This window comes from Dicentrarchus labrax, unplaced genomic scaffold (assembly GCF_905237075.1).
Source record: "Dicentrarchus labrax unplaced genomic scaffold, dlabrax2021, whole genome shotgun sequence".
Lineage (NCBI taxonomy): Eukaryota > Metazoa > Chordata > Actinopteri > Moronidae > Dicentrarchus > Dicentrarchus labrax.
In genome coordinates this window covers 11,206,635-11,221,810 of record NW_026136719.1, presented here as the reverse complement: position 1 = coordinate 11,221,810, position 15,176 = coordinate 11,206,635, and the positions used below count along the sequence as shown (strand labels likewise).

Genomic DNA, 15,176 nt, shown 5'->3' with positions numbered 1-15,176 from the left:
ACAGATTTAGCTTTGATTTACATTTGAGGGGAGTGGGACATTATATTTCCACTTTCTCGCCCTCCTCAAAGGTCAAAACATCTATATTAATAATATATATCATAACATACATTTCCTTTTATTTGCTTATTTTATCATTTATTTATTCGTCCTTTGTTTTGTGTCTTAATTTCGTATAAAACCGCTGTTTGCCTTTGTCTGTCTGCTGCTCCTGCATTTAGCAATAAAGTTTAACGAAGAAGGGGGGAAAAAAAGTGTTTTGAACGAGGTGTGCGCATGCGTCAATTCTGCAGAGACGCAAGCTAGCAGGTTAACTAGCGAGATATCAAAGTGCGTTGGCGTCTGCTGCGATGGATACGACGTAAAACCAAAAACAACACACACGGTCCGGTCGGGTGTTTTGTTCGTGTGTCATTAACAGCTCTTTTGTACAAGCAAGGATAAAACACAGACGCGTGTCGTTGTCGTTATGGCGACCGGGAGCGGAGGCAGCGTCGGCGGCAGCCTAGCGTCAAACCATGACGGTCAGGAGGCAGCATCGAACTCGGCTCAGTCCGGAGCCGCAGCGGTGCTCTCCAACGCGCCAGCCTCCGGTCCTGCCCGGTCCGCCTCCCCGCACGTCCTCGGCCTTCACCGGGAGCCCATGTATAACTGGCAGGCGACGAAGAGCTCCCTGAAGGAGCGCTTCGCCTTCCTCTTCAACAATGAGCTGCTCAGCGACGTCAGGTTCATAGTGGGGAAGGGCAGACAGGCCCAGAGGATACCGGCCCATAAATTCGTCCTGGCCGCTGGCAGTGCCGTTTTTGATGCCATGTTCAACGGAGGGATGGCCACAACGTCGACGGAAATAGAGCTGCCTGATGTGGAACCGGCAGCCTTCCTCGCCTTGCTCAGGTAGGACAATGGGGGTAGGACAGGTGATCAATGCACGGGCCACACGCTGCTTAATGTAAATGTCCATGCAACGCTGAGCTTCAGCTTCACATTCAAAGGAGGGTGTTAATTATTGCCCTGCACACTGGGAGCAACACATTGAAGAAGATCATGACAGTAACCGTGAGGAAATGTAATTTAACCCTCAGGTCATTCTAGATACTCCCAGATTTAAAAGCCTTAACTGTTGTAACGTCACTGTAGAGCTGAACCAATCAGTTGATTAATGGATTAGTACTTAATCAACAAAATACTGTATACTAAACTATTACAATGATTGTAAAGTAATTTTTCAAACTAAAATGACACATATTTTCTGATTCCAGACACTTAATTGTGAGAATTTGAATCTGTACCTTAGATGTAGATTGTGATAGTGAAGTGGACCTTATGCCCTTAAACATTACAAGATAGGCATCTTTCACTATTTTCTGACAATTTGCAGACCAAGCAGTTAATAGTTTAATCAATAGTGAATAGGCAGATAAATCAAAAATGAATATAACCATTAGTTTTGGTATAGACTTATACCTGAATGACTGAGTCGAGAGATCTTAATTGAAACCCTTTGCAAAAACAGACTACATTTTTTTATTTTACATCAGTGACAGGCTGATTTAATTGGGCCGATTATTTGGCATTTTGAGAGAATCTGCATCAGCCAACGTCTGTGCTTACGAGGCCGATAAATAAAACAAATGTCTTCAGACACATTTGCAGGCGTTCTTGTCAGTGTGCTCTCTTGTATCCTGCTGTAAACATTTGCCTGAATTTACTATAAAACAGAATAGATTAGAATTGTACATTGCTTTTCTTGGTTTTGATATCGTCATTATGTATCGGCCATCGGCAACCCTGCTTCCTAAATATCGGCATCGGCCATTGAATGTCCCATATCGGTCGACCACTAATTTTAATATTTATGACACTCAGCACAAAATGTTCCAGATGTACAACGCAACCATATTCTCTGAGGAAAAACTGATTCAGGAGAGACTGAAGACAAAGTCGATTTTCTGTTTTATCGCTCATTATTTGATGATTTTGGGACAGGAGACAAAGTTATGAAGCCATCTCGACAACTGTTTCACCACTGCAACGTTTCTGTGGGCCGGCTGGGCGCTTCTATATGTTTGACACAATAGCTGACTAACTAAATTGCAGCAGTAGTACGCTGTATTTTCAGAAAAGTACTCACACACGCTTTTTAGAGCTGAGTGTCTGTTGAAATGTTTTAATGTTAGTGCCGATATAATGCCTGGTTTCACGTCTGACTGGCAACTTTCTTGAAGACCTTATTTTAAGATATAAAAACATGTTTTCAAACCCCCCCCCTTTTTTTCCCATTTAATGAAAGAAGTAAAACATTATAAATGTTAAATGCTGTGAAGACAAGCAGCTGTACAAGAATACTGCCCTTATATACATACAATATATTAATACAGTCTAAAATTGGTTAATATATGACTCAGGTACTGTCTAATAAGAGAATAAGTAAACCAGGCATTTGATCCCAGCTTACAGACGAATAACACAAATACCTGACTCTACACATTGTTCTGTTGCCTGTTTCCTCTGTACAGGTTCCTCTATTCTGACGAGGTCCACATTGGTCCAGAGACTGTGATGACGACTCTTTATACGGCTAAGAAGTATGCCGTCCCCGCTCTGGAGGGTCACTGTGTGGAGTTCCTCACCAAGCACCTCAGAGCCGACAACGCGTTCATGCTTCTCACTCAGGTTATTGTCGCATCATAACTTCAGCTGTTATCTTCATATCTCAGCACGGGGAAAAAAAACAAAACTCACTGCTTGGCCTGACGCCACCAGGAGAAAGTGAGAAAATATGTTTGGCATTATAGTATTTTAGCTCATCTCACACTTTAAGACAGAAGGCACCTAAATAGGAGAACAGTTAGAGCAGGGCAAGAATAGAAGGTTTCAATAACAGCCTGATTTTTAAGGTGTTTTCTGGGGCGATACATGAAATAATGTTATAACAATGTTGCATTGTTCTTTCCATCTGCAGCCCTCACAGTGGAGGATGAAGCCATTTTTCTTTCTTTATGTCCACACCAGACCATCTTTCAGCTGTCGATGGTTGAGTTTTTATGACATTAGCTGTTCTAATTTTGTTTTATGCTGCTGTTGGTTTTGTTTTTAGCACGGTGTGACTGCTGTGCCTTCAGGCTGGATGTGCAGCATTCCTTTTTTGTTGTCCAACATGCATAAACCACCCAAAGCAGCCCAGAGAAAACAAAAAAAAAACATTCTCAGCAGCCGACTCTTAATTACCAGTGTCACTGATTGCCCACTCATTATAATTTCATTAATCTGTCAGACTTGATTATAGGATTTCCCTAATTAACGGGGATGTTAGAATACAACAAATCGAAAAATGTAATTACAGTGTTTTTCATGAAAATTAACCTTTTTATTTTGCCCAACATCTTTTTGGTTAATCTTGCACAATATTTAGCAAATAAAGAAGGCATTTACTTTTTTCACAGCTTTTCTTCATGTAAAGTAAATGGCCACTATCAACTATTAGATACTTATGTGTCCTTTTTTTGTGGTTTTATTACAGGCAAGGTTATTCGATGAGCCTCAACTTGCCAGTCTCTGCTTAGACACCATAGACAAAAGCACTGCAGATGCAATAAACGCAGAGGGCTTTACAGATATTGACCTTGGTACGTGAGTCTTCTTGACCTCATATTTACTTTTCTACAGCTTGTTTGGACGTGATATGAGGAATGTTCTATGTTTTTGTGTGTGTAGACACTTTATGTGCAGTGCTACAAAGAGACACACTCAGCATCAGGGAGAACCGCCTGTTTGGGGCAGTGGTACGCTGGGCAGAGGCCGAGTGTTACAGACAACAGCTTCCCCCGACCTCGGAGAACAAACAGAAGGTTCTGGGGAAAGCCCTCCCGCTCATCCGCTTCCCGCTCATGACTGTTGAGGAGTTTGCTGCAGGTAAGTGTATCACAAAAATATAAATGTGTTTCTTTGTCTGCAATGGTACTTTTTTTCCCCCAACACTATACTGACCATTTCAGCCATTACTAAACATGTTCATCTTGTTCCTGATGTTTCCATACAACTCAAACCACAGAAACCAGCTTGATATTCTTTCTTGTGCAACAGGGCCTGCCCAGTCTGGAATATTGTTCGATCGGGAGGTGGTAAATCTGTTTTTACACTTTACAGTAAACCCCAAACCACGGGTCGACTACATTGACAGGCCCCGCTGCTGCCTCAGGGGGGAAGAGTGCAGCATTAATAGATTCCAGCAGGTTGAGAGTCGATGGGGGTACAGTGGTACCAGCGACAGAATCAGGTGAGATGACGAACATCTGTGGTCAGTTGTTAATCCAAGCAAAAGGAATTATAGTGTCTGATTTTCTCTATCTGTCTTCCTCTCTAGATTCAATGTTAACAAAAGAATATCCATAGTGGGTTTTGGCTTGTATGGTTCAATACACGGACCCACTGACTATCAGGTCAACATACAGGTAACTTCTGGCATTAAGGGATAATGATGTTGACAGATAAACTTGTACACTGCTAATATTATCACCATGTTTGTAATGGAGAGTTGTGTTCAACAGTTTTTTGGTACTGGATAAGTTCTCTTGAAATTCACTCAATATTCACTTTTCACTATATGGGGGAATTCTGTGCAGATCAAATCAAAAACTGCATTAACACTCAACTTGCATAAGGCACAGTGCATGATGGTAGTTAGTGCTTGGTCATAGTCTGGTTGCAGAAATCCAAATTACCACCCACATCACAAATTTGTTCAGCAATTCAAATTATGTCTGTCAACTTACAGAAATAACTCTTCTACACACAACATCTACAATGTCACACACACTGACCATGTAATCACAACATCCCCACGGTGTTACATTTTCAGCCGACTGAAGCAGATATGATTTAGTCAACACTACAAAGGGACATAGCGGAATATATAGTAGTAAAGAAATGTTTTCAGGCACAGCCAATACTTCCAGTTACAAACCAGAAAAACACACCACCAAGCAGACAAACTCTGAAATGTACCCTGCCTACTGTGTTTTTTCACACGTTGTTGTTCATTCAGTAAAGACATTTTTCTGTTCTGTAGATCTTAGAGAGTGACAAACGCATTACACTGGGGCAGAATGACACAGGTTTTAGCTGTGACGGCACAGCAAGCACGTTCAGAGTGATGTTCAAAGAGCCTGTGGAAATCCTACCCAATGTCAGCTACACTGCATGTGCCACGTTAAAGGTCAGTCTGAACTCGCTGTGTTTTAAAATCTGTTCTAAATTGCATAAATTGACATGATTTGTTTAAACCCAGGTTAGAGTTAACTTATTGGCTGCTTTTTAATTGTATACTTCAGGGCCCAGACTCCCATTACGGCACAAAAGGATTGAAGAAAGTGACCCAGGAATCAGCAACGGGGACCAAGACTACATTTTTGTTTTTTAGCTCACCTGGAAATAACAATGGTACGTCAGTGGAGGACGGGCAGATACCAGAGATCATCTACTACACCTAGACTTACCGCAGTGTCATGCAGGTACACTAAACCAGGGAGACCTCAGACTGCTGGGTAGACTGGACTGCTGGATATATATACGTAGTGCCTCATGATCCCTTGGAATAAAGAATGTGTGTGTTTGAGCGTGTGTGTGTATATGCTGTATGTGCGTATCTGTCTATACTATAGTAGTGTACAGACATCATCAGGAATGTGGAAAAAGTCAGAGTTGTGGGAAAATCACTGCTCTGAAGTGAAAAAAAAAAAGAAGCTTTTTGGGCATAAACTCAGTTGTAAATGATCTAAATACTGATGTCCTGTCTATGTGTTGTTATCAGTAAGCTGCCAGTGCAGGACCATTTGTTGGTTGATGCCATTTAATTTTTTTATTTTGACAGTTTTCTGCTGATGCATTTAAAGACAGTATAATATTTGCATATTATTATTTTATTCAACAGGTGTCTTCAAGTACTCTGTTTTTGCATTGTATTAAGGATCTGTGTGTTATGTAACTTTGCCATTGGTACATGTTGTAATTTATGACTTCATGTTTGCTTAGCACATCATTAAAATGTAAAAGGAAAAAAAAAAGAACGTTTTTGGACTTTTATGGTCAAATAAATGAAAAAAGTCTATTTTTAGCTTTTTGGCAATAAAATGTGGTCAGACCAAAGTAAGATTGTTTTCTTTGAACTTGGTCTTGGGTAGATCAATCATGTTTAGTTTATATCATTCCTCTTTCTGTCACTAGGTGATGCCAGATACTCCATGCAGCCAGCTAAAACGATGAACTGGGGAGTAGAAAGGGTCAGTGGTTCCCAACTTGGATTCAATCTGAAGGGTTGTAAAAATGATCAAGTGGGTGGGAAAGAAAAACAATTTCTGCTCCACATACATTTAATTTACATCTCCAGACCTTTAATTATTAAAATGTAACAATCTAAGGGGGAAAAAAAGTAATTTTGAACTGTGTGAGTCAACAAATGCACAGTGGAGGATGTATTCAGACCCTTAAGTAAAAGTACCAATGCAACAATATACAAACTACGTAGTGTTGGGAACCACTGGTTTAATCTTTAACAATGTATTGTATTTAATGAGCTTATTACTTGTGGGGCTTTTTGTCAAATATTAATTTAAAAAGTAAATACCTAAAGAAAATACATTAAGTAGAGTAAAAAGTACAATAATCCTGAGTTAAATGTAGTGAATGAGAAGTACAAAGTAGCAGAAAATAGAAATACTAAAATTTTTTAAGTACAAGTACAAAAATTTTAACCATTAACAATACTTGATTAAATGTACTTTCCACCACTGCAAATGCAACGTGTGAGGAGGTGTTGCAAGTAAAATAGCCAGTAAAGAAGTGTATATGATTATATGTATTATCAGATTATTATCATTTATACTATGATAAGCAGTATTTTAGTGTTGCAGATGGTCCAGGTGAAGCTATTTGTGACTATGTACTGTTGGGTAGTTTTATGGTAGCTCACCTAGTAGAGGATGTGCCCCATGTGTTAAGAGTCCTTATGGCAGTGGGCCGGGTTTGATTCCAACCCGTGGCCCTTTGCTACATGTCATCTAAATAAGGGCATAACCCCACATTTTTTTCAGAATGTTGCAATTGAGGGTCAAGTGTGTAAGATGTCAAAAGTATTGTGTCCCTCAAATCACACTGTAACTACAACTGGAAATTAAGCATTGTCAGTTGTGTCCTCCTAAATCTCTAAAGCTGTGTATACAGCACAGAGATGAAGTGCTCTTAAATTGCATAATCCGCGCATTCATATGAGAAAGGCGGTGGAAACAAGGCCACTTTAGACGGCTGTGAGTGGGCTTTGACGAGGAGAGTGAACCACGGAGGCTGTCAGGTGAGTCAGCGGGACCTGAGAGCTTCTCCCGCTGACTGCCCACTTAGACAGCCTTTATAACAGAAAGGACCAAGAAAATCAGTTTGAGACAGGTTTTCACCACCCACCAGACACAAAACACTCAAAAACCAGGAGGAAAAATAGACTACAGCACTAACAGTCCTCTGTTCTTACCTGTGTACAAAAATCTTTCAAGGTGTAGAGGGACTATAAAAAACAAGTTTCATGAAAGCTCCTTGTAATGTATTCAGAGGATGATGGAGGCAAGTTTCCACTGCTACCGAGGCATTAAAGAGGCAAAATATGAATCTTTAGGGGAATAACTCAACTTCTCATAGCTATTAGATCACAAAACCATGACAGTGAAAATGTTCTGATCTGAAAGGGGGGGGGTCTTTCTCATTTTGAGCCTTTTACTTGAACACTGACAGCAGGGGAGAGGATTAATGCCCTTGCTGTTTTGGACAACCTGTGACATATGACTGTGCGTAAGTGTTGCAGAGTAATATTGCCATAAGCAAAAAAGAGAATGGCTTTTTTCTCCCCATTATGCCCATGTAGCACAACACTGTCTCATCATTAGGGCAAACTGCTTAAAAGTCGCCTTGAAAATGACATTCTGCCTTTTAGTTTTATGTTTTAAAATGTTGTTTGTTGTATGTTGAAAAACCACAATGGAATAATCATCCGGAAACATTAATGCACCCAATTGCTTAAACCGCCACAAAATAAATTATAAAAAACAGACAATGATTGAAAAGATGTAGGCTGAAGCCAGAGCTCATTACGCCTACCTTTCTCACAAGACAAAAATAAGAACATTTATGAACAACCTACACAGTCCAGACAATGAATAAAATGGTAGTTATGTATATAAAACATGCATGTACATATATATAATCTTTTGTATTTCTATACTCTATTTATACTAATATTTCCAGATAACCCTCAAGATTTTTCCATTGATTCACTCCTGAGTTACTGTTTGGATTTGTCCTTCCTTAATTCTTGGCATCATTCAGTCCTATTCGATCTCCTAATATCCCTTGAAGCAGTCTGATTAATTTAAACCACATTAGGCCATCCTTTTTAAAGATGTTCCTAAAAATTGAACTGGTTTACTCCAAGCTTCAGTCATCCTGAAATTCAACATCAGTGTGCGGCCTATCCTGCAATTTGCCAGGGTGATTAGTCTTTTCCATTTATTAAAATATTCTGTAGAACCAGTTAGCATGACACATCCTCAGTGACTTTAATCCATTTAAAAACATTTATACAGAATGTTCTGGTGTGAGCTCCAGCTCTGGGTGTGTGTCCAGACCACTTCAAAACAACATCAACCTGCAGGGATGAGGGAATGTGTGTGTGTGTGTGTGTAGGTGTGTGTGTGTGTGTAGGTGTGTGTGTGTGTGTGTGTGTGTGTGTGTCCCTACTTGTCCAGCTGGTGGGAGTTATGCAATCTGTGTTTGAATGATGTAAGACTGTAATTAATTACCATGTACATATATAGGACTGTGTGGTAAGCATCACTAACCCCCTGAGCCACTGAATCATTGGGTGTTGAGCTTTGCTCATGTCAACTGAAACTGCTAATTTGGGACTTTTCTCACTTTATAGTTCACAAGTGGAAGGAGAAGAAGAGGGTCATCATGATTTTCCCGTCTCACTGCATAAAATACAAGCTTTACAGACGTTCGCTTTTTTTGGTGCTGATGGAGGATAGAGGACAATGATCATAATGACAGTGGAAAGGTTAGAATGATGAAAATAATAGCAAGTAAATAATAATCTGTTTCCAATGTGCATATTAGACTCAGACTTAGACTTTCTTTGGCACAATGAAAATTATGGTGGTTTAATTAACAAGCCTGGAGTCACCAACTCCTTGAGCAACTGTTTATTTTTTTTAAAGGAACATTTGTTCTATTGAAAGAAAATCTTTACCTGTGCCCTTTGAATGTGACTTTCATTAATATTCAACAATGTAAATATTCAACAGTGGATCGATGAAGTGCTCTGCAGGGTGCTGATGATCCTCATTCTTAAGTCTAATTGCAGCCTTGATGGCAGTAAACACGGAGCAGGCTGAAGAATACAAACACATTTTCATGTAATATACACTGCTGAATTTATAAATGTCCGTCCCTCGAGAGACAAAGACAACTGAGATTTTGCACTTTTGAGAGTCAAACATCTCTCACAAACCATCACCACTTCTACTCTGAAAAGATTCTCAGTGTAGCGTGTGTTGTGTGTAATTCAGAAGACATGTTAGACTGTCCCTGGAGCAAAGCACTAGTTTTGATGATAGGGATGTACTGAACAGTGTAACATCTTGGCAGATGACTCAGTACATTGGAGTTCGGTACTCTCCAAGTTCTTGATTCTGGAGATTGACCAAGATGTTGTGATAGCAAGTAAAAGACTCTTTCTGATGTTACTTTGTGTGGCAGTATTGGAATTGTTGGGAAGCGAAAGTACATTTACTCAAATACTGTACTTACATGCTTGTAACATTACTTGAGTATTTTCATTTTCTGATATTTATACTTAATTATTGTACTTTTTACTTCACAACATTTATTTAACAGCTAAGGTTTCTGGCTACTTTCCACAATAAAATTGTGCATGGAAAATATGATCAACTTAAAATAATAGCTACATTTTGATATTTTCCTAAAAATTTTGCTGTACTTTTACTAAAGTAAGATTTTAAATGCAGGAATTTAACTTGCAATGGAGTATTTTCTACATTGTTCTACATTGGAACTGAGCACTTCCTTCACCATTTAGTATTCCTAAAGCCTGCCTGTATCTTCCTTTGGAGGTACCACCAGATGTAATCAGACTAACAAGCTACCCTCGGCAGCAGCAGAGTCCACAGCCTTTACATGGTTGACCTGAGCGACTGCATGATTAACTTATATAGCATGTAGTCGGATGAGCAGGGGACAAGATGTCATCAAAATGTATCTGCAGCAGCATTATTAGGGTCTATTCTTAAGTCTAAGTGCATGTATGAGTGCTTCCTTACTATCTGCACGTGTGTGTTCATGTGACTGGGTGCAATTGTGTACAGATTTGTATGTACCTTACAAAGCTGGGGGCATTCATTTCAATGGAAACAGCAGAACAAGCGTACTCTGCCATTCACACACGTCACACGCAACATGAACACACCCCACTGTCTGCTGGGGGCTGGCTGGCCTGGGCCAACCTTAGCCCCTGCACTCTCTAACACCAGATGTAGGTCGCTGAGTGCTGCAGGGGCTGGGGGATGTGGTGTCTGTGGGTCTGTGTGTGTTGGTGGGGAGGTTGTGGTGTTATGTGCGCACACGTGTATGTGTGTATGCACTTAGACGGGAGGGGGGGGGTGATTGTATAGTGGATGAGTTCATCATCAAGGACATGGCCCCCAGCACACTGTCTCCATTGCTGTCACATTGCATCGTCACAAACAGGCCACATGAAGCCTGACAGCCCGGCAGACCAGACCGAGGGGACTCTCACTGTTCCCTCTCTGTGGCTCTCTCTCTCTCTCTATTGTTTTCCTTCTCTTACATTCTTACTCTCATGCATTAACAGCTTATTAATTAGAATGTAATCAGCTATGGATTTGATTATAGGAGGGTTGGGTGGAAAGTTTCAGGAGCTTCTCTCCAGCAAGTGGTTGAATGAATCCATAACTGAAACAACTCTGCGGTGCTGATTTTATTTCTTAATGTAGTAATAATAAATAATTTACTCTGGAATCCAAATGCTTTATGCTCCATTCACAAGATGAGTGCAATGAATTAGTAAGAGATACTTAATTCTCTGTGACACCCAGAAGACCGGATTAGTCTTGGAAGTTGCGTGAACTTTACACAGGGCCGAGCTCCTGAGGATTTCATGAGGATGTCAGTGTATCTCACTATGAAGGATATTTTCATCTGAAACACTAATATTAGCTGTGCACCAAATTCTATCCTACATACAAATTCATTGCAGGTTTTGAGTATGTAGTAGGTTGGCATGGAAAATGTGAGTTTACAGCCTTGCTAGTGGCTCTATAATGGCTCTGTTTTCAAAAATGTTTAACTATTTGTTTAACTGTAAAAAGTGTAGTCATATTTATTTCATAGACACTAATCTAATTTCTTTTCCATTCCACCAAAGTGCAAGATACTTTATATTTCTTGCAATAAATCCCTGTTTTACTTCTAAAGTCTCCGTCTCTGTCCAGCATATCCCTGCTCTGATGCAGCAGTCTAGGGTGAAGTTTCTCAAATCTAAACTGATTACAGTGGTGATGGCAGCCTTCCCTGCTGTGTGCCAGTTACCGCACATCCCCCACACACTTTCTCCCTAACCTCCCTCCTCCTTCATCATCACAGCTGATTGCACTGCTGAAGTCCAAATGAACCGTTAACCCCGTCTTCACCAAAGCCATAAATAGACAATGGCATGCAGGCAATGATAAGACAAAGCAGAATGTTTCTGCTTGTGTTGTGGATCAGTGGAGTCGGTCAATGTGTCCAAAGTCACCGTTTGTTACTTAATTAAGATCTGCTGTGAATGGACTGTGATAGACAAGGGCTGACATCTTTAGGCAATGAGCTACATATGCCATAGCCAATGATGCATGCAGCAATAATGTATTAATGATGCACATAAATATTTCAGTTGCTTTTCACAATGTGAGCTGTTGGTCTTAGGTTTCTTATGAGCCATTTACTGTGAATGCTGCTTTCCCTTCACACACACACACACACACAGTACAGCTGAACAGGCCATCTGGTTTAATGTGGCATCCATTAGACTGACAATTAAGGCTAAAACAGTGAAACTGTTCAAATGTGGCTGTCAGTAAGTTCTTGATTTCTGGCCCATAGCAAATCTTGAAACAAACAATAGTTACATCTTTTAGGAAATAATTTGTTGATCTACACTTCTAATATAATTAAAATGGGACCATCGTGACCATCCGAGCAGCTTTAATATTTGTCACAACTGAAAATGGACTTAATGTGCTTTATGAATAAAGTCACTTGACGTATATATGGTTCTGAACCACCTACTGTCTCAACAATAGTATAATAGGTTCCCAGTGGTCCTTAACTCAAATTACCTGGCTAACGCTGGTCAGGTTATTCTCTTCGATGGGAGCCACCTGGGACACTTGGCGTGGGAATCTTAAAACCAATCACTTCTAAGACAGACAAACATGGTTTAACAAATTTAATTAAAAGATGATTTGAAGCCCATGAAAGCACTGACTAAAGCAGGGGTTCCCAAACTTTCTCATGTCAAGCACCCCCCACAATAGATGCACACTAAACCATAGACCCCCACTTTTAGCGGATTTTTTCCTAAGGATTCCCCTAGGAGTTTTTTATTTTTAGGTTTTCATAGTCAGTCAAACTAGCCAACGTGATTTCTTCCCTTGTTCCAACTTTCAAAACCCGTAATAAAAGTCTATTTCCCCTTTTGCTGGGGACCTCCTACAACCCACTTAAAGGACCCCAGTTTGAAAACCACTAGACTAAAGGAATTAAAGTTCAACTTTTACCAAAAACACCATTAAAACAAAAGAGCTACAATGTTCATGTTTACAAGTTACACATATAGCCAAGACATTGTTTGCAAACATGCCACAAAATTAAACCTGAATACCCAATCCCATTAATAAGCACCAATACTGATCCAAAGTTTTAAATTTGTCCATCTCTATAAAACATCTATAATATAAAGTGTGCTTGGACTGACTGTGTTAAATTGTGTTAAATATTGAGCCTCATAACCATCCAAAACAAAAAACACTAATTAAGAAAATACAGGTTTATTGACAACAGCTCAGTTCAAAAGTATCCATATATAATGTTGTAACACAGAAAAATAAAGCTGCATTAAAAATATTCTCTCACCATTTGCAACAATACTGTACTGTATAATTTATGACACCCTGATATCAAAACATGTTAAAGATGAAGCTCCATAGTTATATTACCTAGATATAATGTCATAACCAAATATTGTTAAAAAAAAAACAGCCCACATACCTGAAATATTAAAAAGAGAAAATAATGTATGTTCTTATCATAACTTCCCCGAAATGTCATCAGAAAATATAATTACAGGGCTGAGCAGAATGAATCGAGATGAGGAATTACAGTGTTTTGCTAAGTCAAACATTTTCCGTTGTCACATCTTCTTAGTATTTTTAATTCAGACAGTGAAATTGTGGCACAATATTGAAAAAGTTCCACACAGTTACAATGATGGACAGCATATTGTTAATATTGATATATTGCTCAGCCATTGCTTATGAGTCTGTGGAAATGTGTCATACAAATTAAAACAGTTAACAGTTGCACATTGCCATATGTGTTATTGCAATGCAAGTTATCAGACTGTGAATACTTTAAATACTGACGACACCTGAGAGATTACAGTAAAGATCAGTAGCGGTCATAATGTGGTCTCTGATGATGGGAGTCGTATCCCTGGTTGGAGCTTGCAGGGCCTGACTGATACCCACTTCCATGCCCCGAGTACCTGTCTCTATCTCTATCTCTATCTCTGTCTCTGTCTCTGTCTCTCTCTCTGTCTCTTTCTCGGTTACCATCTCTGTCTCTGTCTCTGTCTCTGTCTCTATCTCGGTCTCTATCTCTGTCTCTATCTCTGTCGTGCCAGTGTTGCTGCCCACGATTGTCCCCTCTCCAACCCCTGTCTCCTCCCCAACCTCGGCCTCCTCCTCCTCCCCAACCACGACCTCCACGGCGGTCCTGGTACCTAAATGGAGACGAGATGATATAAATGAGCTATCAATTATCAACAACGGATACTAATGCATGCATTACACGGAACCTGTAAAAAGACAGAAACTCAAACGACACATATAAACGCTAAAAAGAAATCTGATTTCTCGAGTATAAATTTTTCCTTTACATGCCAGTTAATAATAAAATAATAACTCGTGTAAATAGATAATAAAGTTCTGCCTTTATCTTTAAGTTAAGGTGAAGTCAAGATAGTTGACCAATAAAAGCCCTTCCACTAGTCATGCAGAGCACTAAACTATCACTAAAGTTCCACAAACTAGAGGAACAATACTAAAACCACTCTAGTACCACTTTAACTGTAATTAATACCTGAGTTTACAGCGTTGTTATTATCAAATCTTATCCCTCCTATCACTGTACCAACTAACCCTATCTTGCACACTCACATCACCTGGTTATTAGTCTTAATTTCCACTGACAACATGTGTGTTGTGCATGACACATCACCTGTTATCCCTGCCTCTGCCTCCTCCACGACTCCTCCAGTCCTCGACGATGGGTGGGGGGTCTGCAGGCCGGTTCAGATACTGCTGGTACTCACGGTCCTCCGATGAGAATCTGTGGGCAAACAGCTCCTCGTATTTCTGAAGGCTTTCCGTGGTCTCGGTCATACTGCGATAGACAGCTGGGAAGACAAAGAACCACTAAATGTCACCGGAAAGCTGCTAACACTGCTGCTACGACTTTTATTCGGCTCCGGTGTGTTTTGTGTTTTAGTGTTTTGTGCTGCAGGCGACATTTCACATGCGGAACAGTAACTGGATTAATCAGGATGCGGTTCGCTGGTGTTCGCATGTAAACCACAAACATAACTCTGTGAACATTTGTAACGTTAGCGTATAAAAACCCACCTTAACACGACGTGAATATCCTTCGCTCCCGCTGATATCAAACAACTTGTCTGAATGGTTTGTGTACTATCACTGGTTTCAAGCTAATCCCAGTGCCGATACGTCGCCGAAATGCTTCCCCCTCTCTCTCTCTCTCTCTCCCAACCCCCGGAACAA

At 40.1% G+C, this 15,176-nt stretch overlaps 2 protein-coding genes across 3 annotated transcripts; one reads left to right on the top strand and one right to left on the bottom strand.

Annotated features, from left to right (window-relative positions):
* The first annotated feature begins 255 nt into the window (after nucleotides 1–255).
* LOC127351759 (BTB/POZ domain-containing protein 1) lies at nucleotides 256–6,144 on the top strand. Of its 2 annotated transcripts, none has more exons than XM_051379656.1 (8): nucleotides 256–894; nucleotides 2,517–2,673; nucleotides 3,521–3,626; nucleotides 3,715–3,912; nucleotides 4,084–4,276; nucleotides 4,364–4,451; nucleotides 5,069–5,215; nucleotides 5,331–6,144. In XM_051379656.1, the coding sequence occupies exons 1-8, from the start codon at nucleotides 470–472 to the stop codon at nucleotides 5,487–5,489; spliced, it is 1,473 nt and encodes a 490-aa protein (XP_051235616.1). In that variant the 5' UTR covers nucleotides 256–469; the 3' UTR covers nucleotides 5,490–6,144. The 2 variants fall into 2 exon arrangements, with proteins under 2 accessions (XP_051235616.1, XP_051235617.1); XM_051379657.1 differs by having other exon boundaries at nucleotides 257–894; nucleotides 4,147–4,276.
* A 7,006-nt stretch (nucleotides 6,145–13,150) lies between these two features.
* On the bottom strand, nucleotides 13,151–15,168 carry LOC127352325 (RNA guanine-N7 methyltransferase activating subunit). Its single transcript, XM_051380637.1, has 3 exons — nucleotides 15,021–15,168; nucleotides 14,617–14,794; nucleotides 13,151–14,119 (listed from the first exon to the last, which is right to left on the bottom strand). The coding sequence occupies exons 2-3, from the start codon at nucleotides 14,778–14,780 to the stop codon at nucleotides 13,786–13,788; spliced, it is 498 nt and encodes a 165-aa protein (XP_051236597.1). The 5' UTR covers nucleotides 14,781–14,794; nucleotides 15,021–15,168; the 3' UTR covers nucleotides 13,151–13,785.
* Between the last annotated feature and the right edge of the window lie 8 nt (nucleotides 15,169–15,176).

Coding starts and splice junctions, on each gene's coding strand:
- LOC127351759 (XM_051379656.1), top strand. CDS start 470: ATGGCGACCGGGAGCGGAGGCAGCGTCGGCGGCAGCCTAGCGTCAAAC. Junction 2,674..3,520: donor CGTTCATGCTTCTCACTCAG/GTTATTGTCGCA, acceptor GTTTTATTACAG/GCAAGGTTATTCGATGAGCC. Junction 4,452..5,068: donor ACTATCAGGTCAACATACAG/GTAACTTCTGGC, acceptor TCTGTTCTGTAG/ATCTTAGAGAGTGACAAACG.
- LOC127352325 (XM_051380637.1), bottom strand. CDS start 14,780: ATGACCGAGACCACGGAAAGCCTTCAGAAATACGAGGAGCTGTTTGCC. Junction 14,120..14,616: donor GGCAGAGGCAGGGATAACAG/GTGATGTGTCAT, acceptor GTCTCCATTTAG/GTACCAGGACCGCCGTGGAG.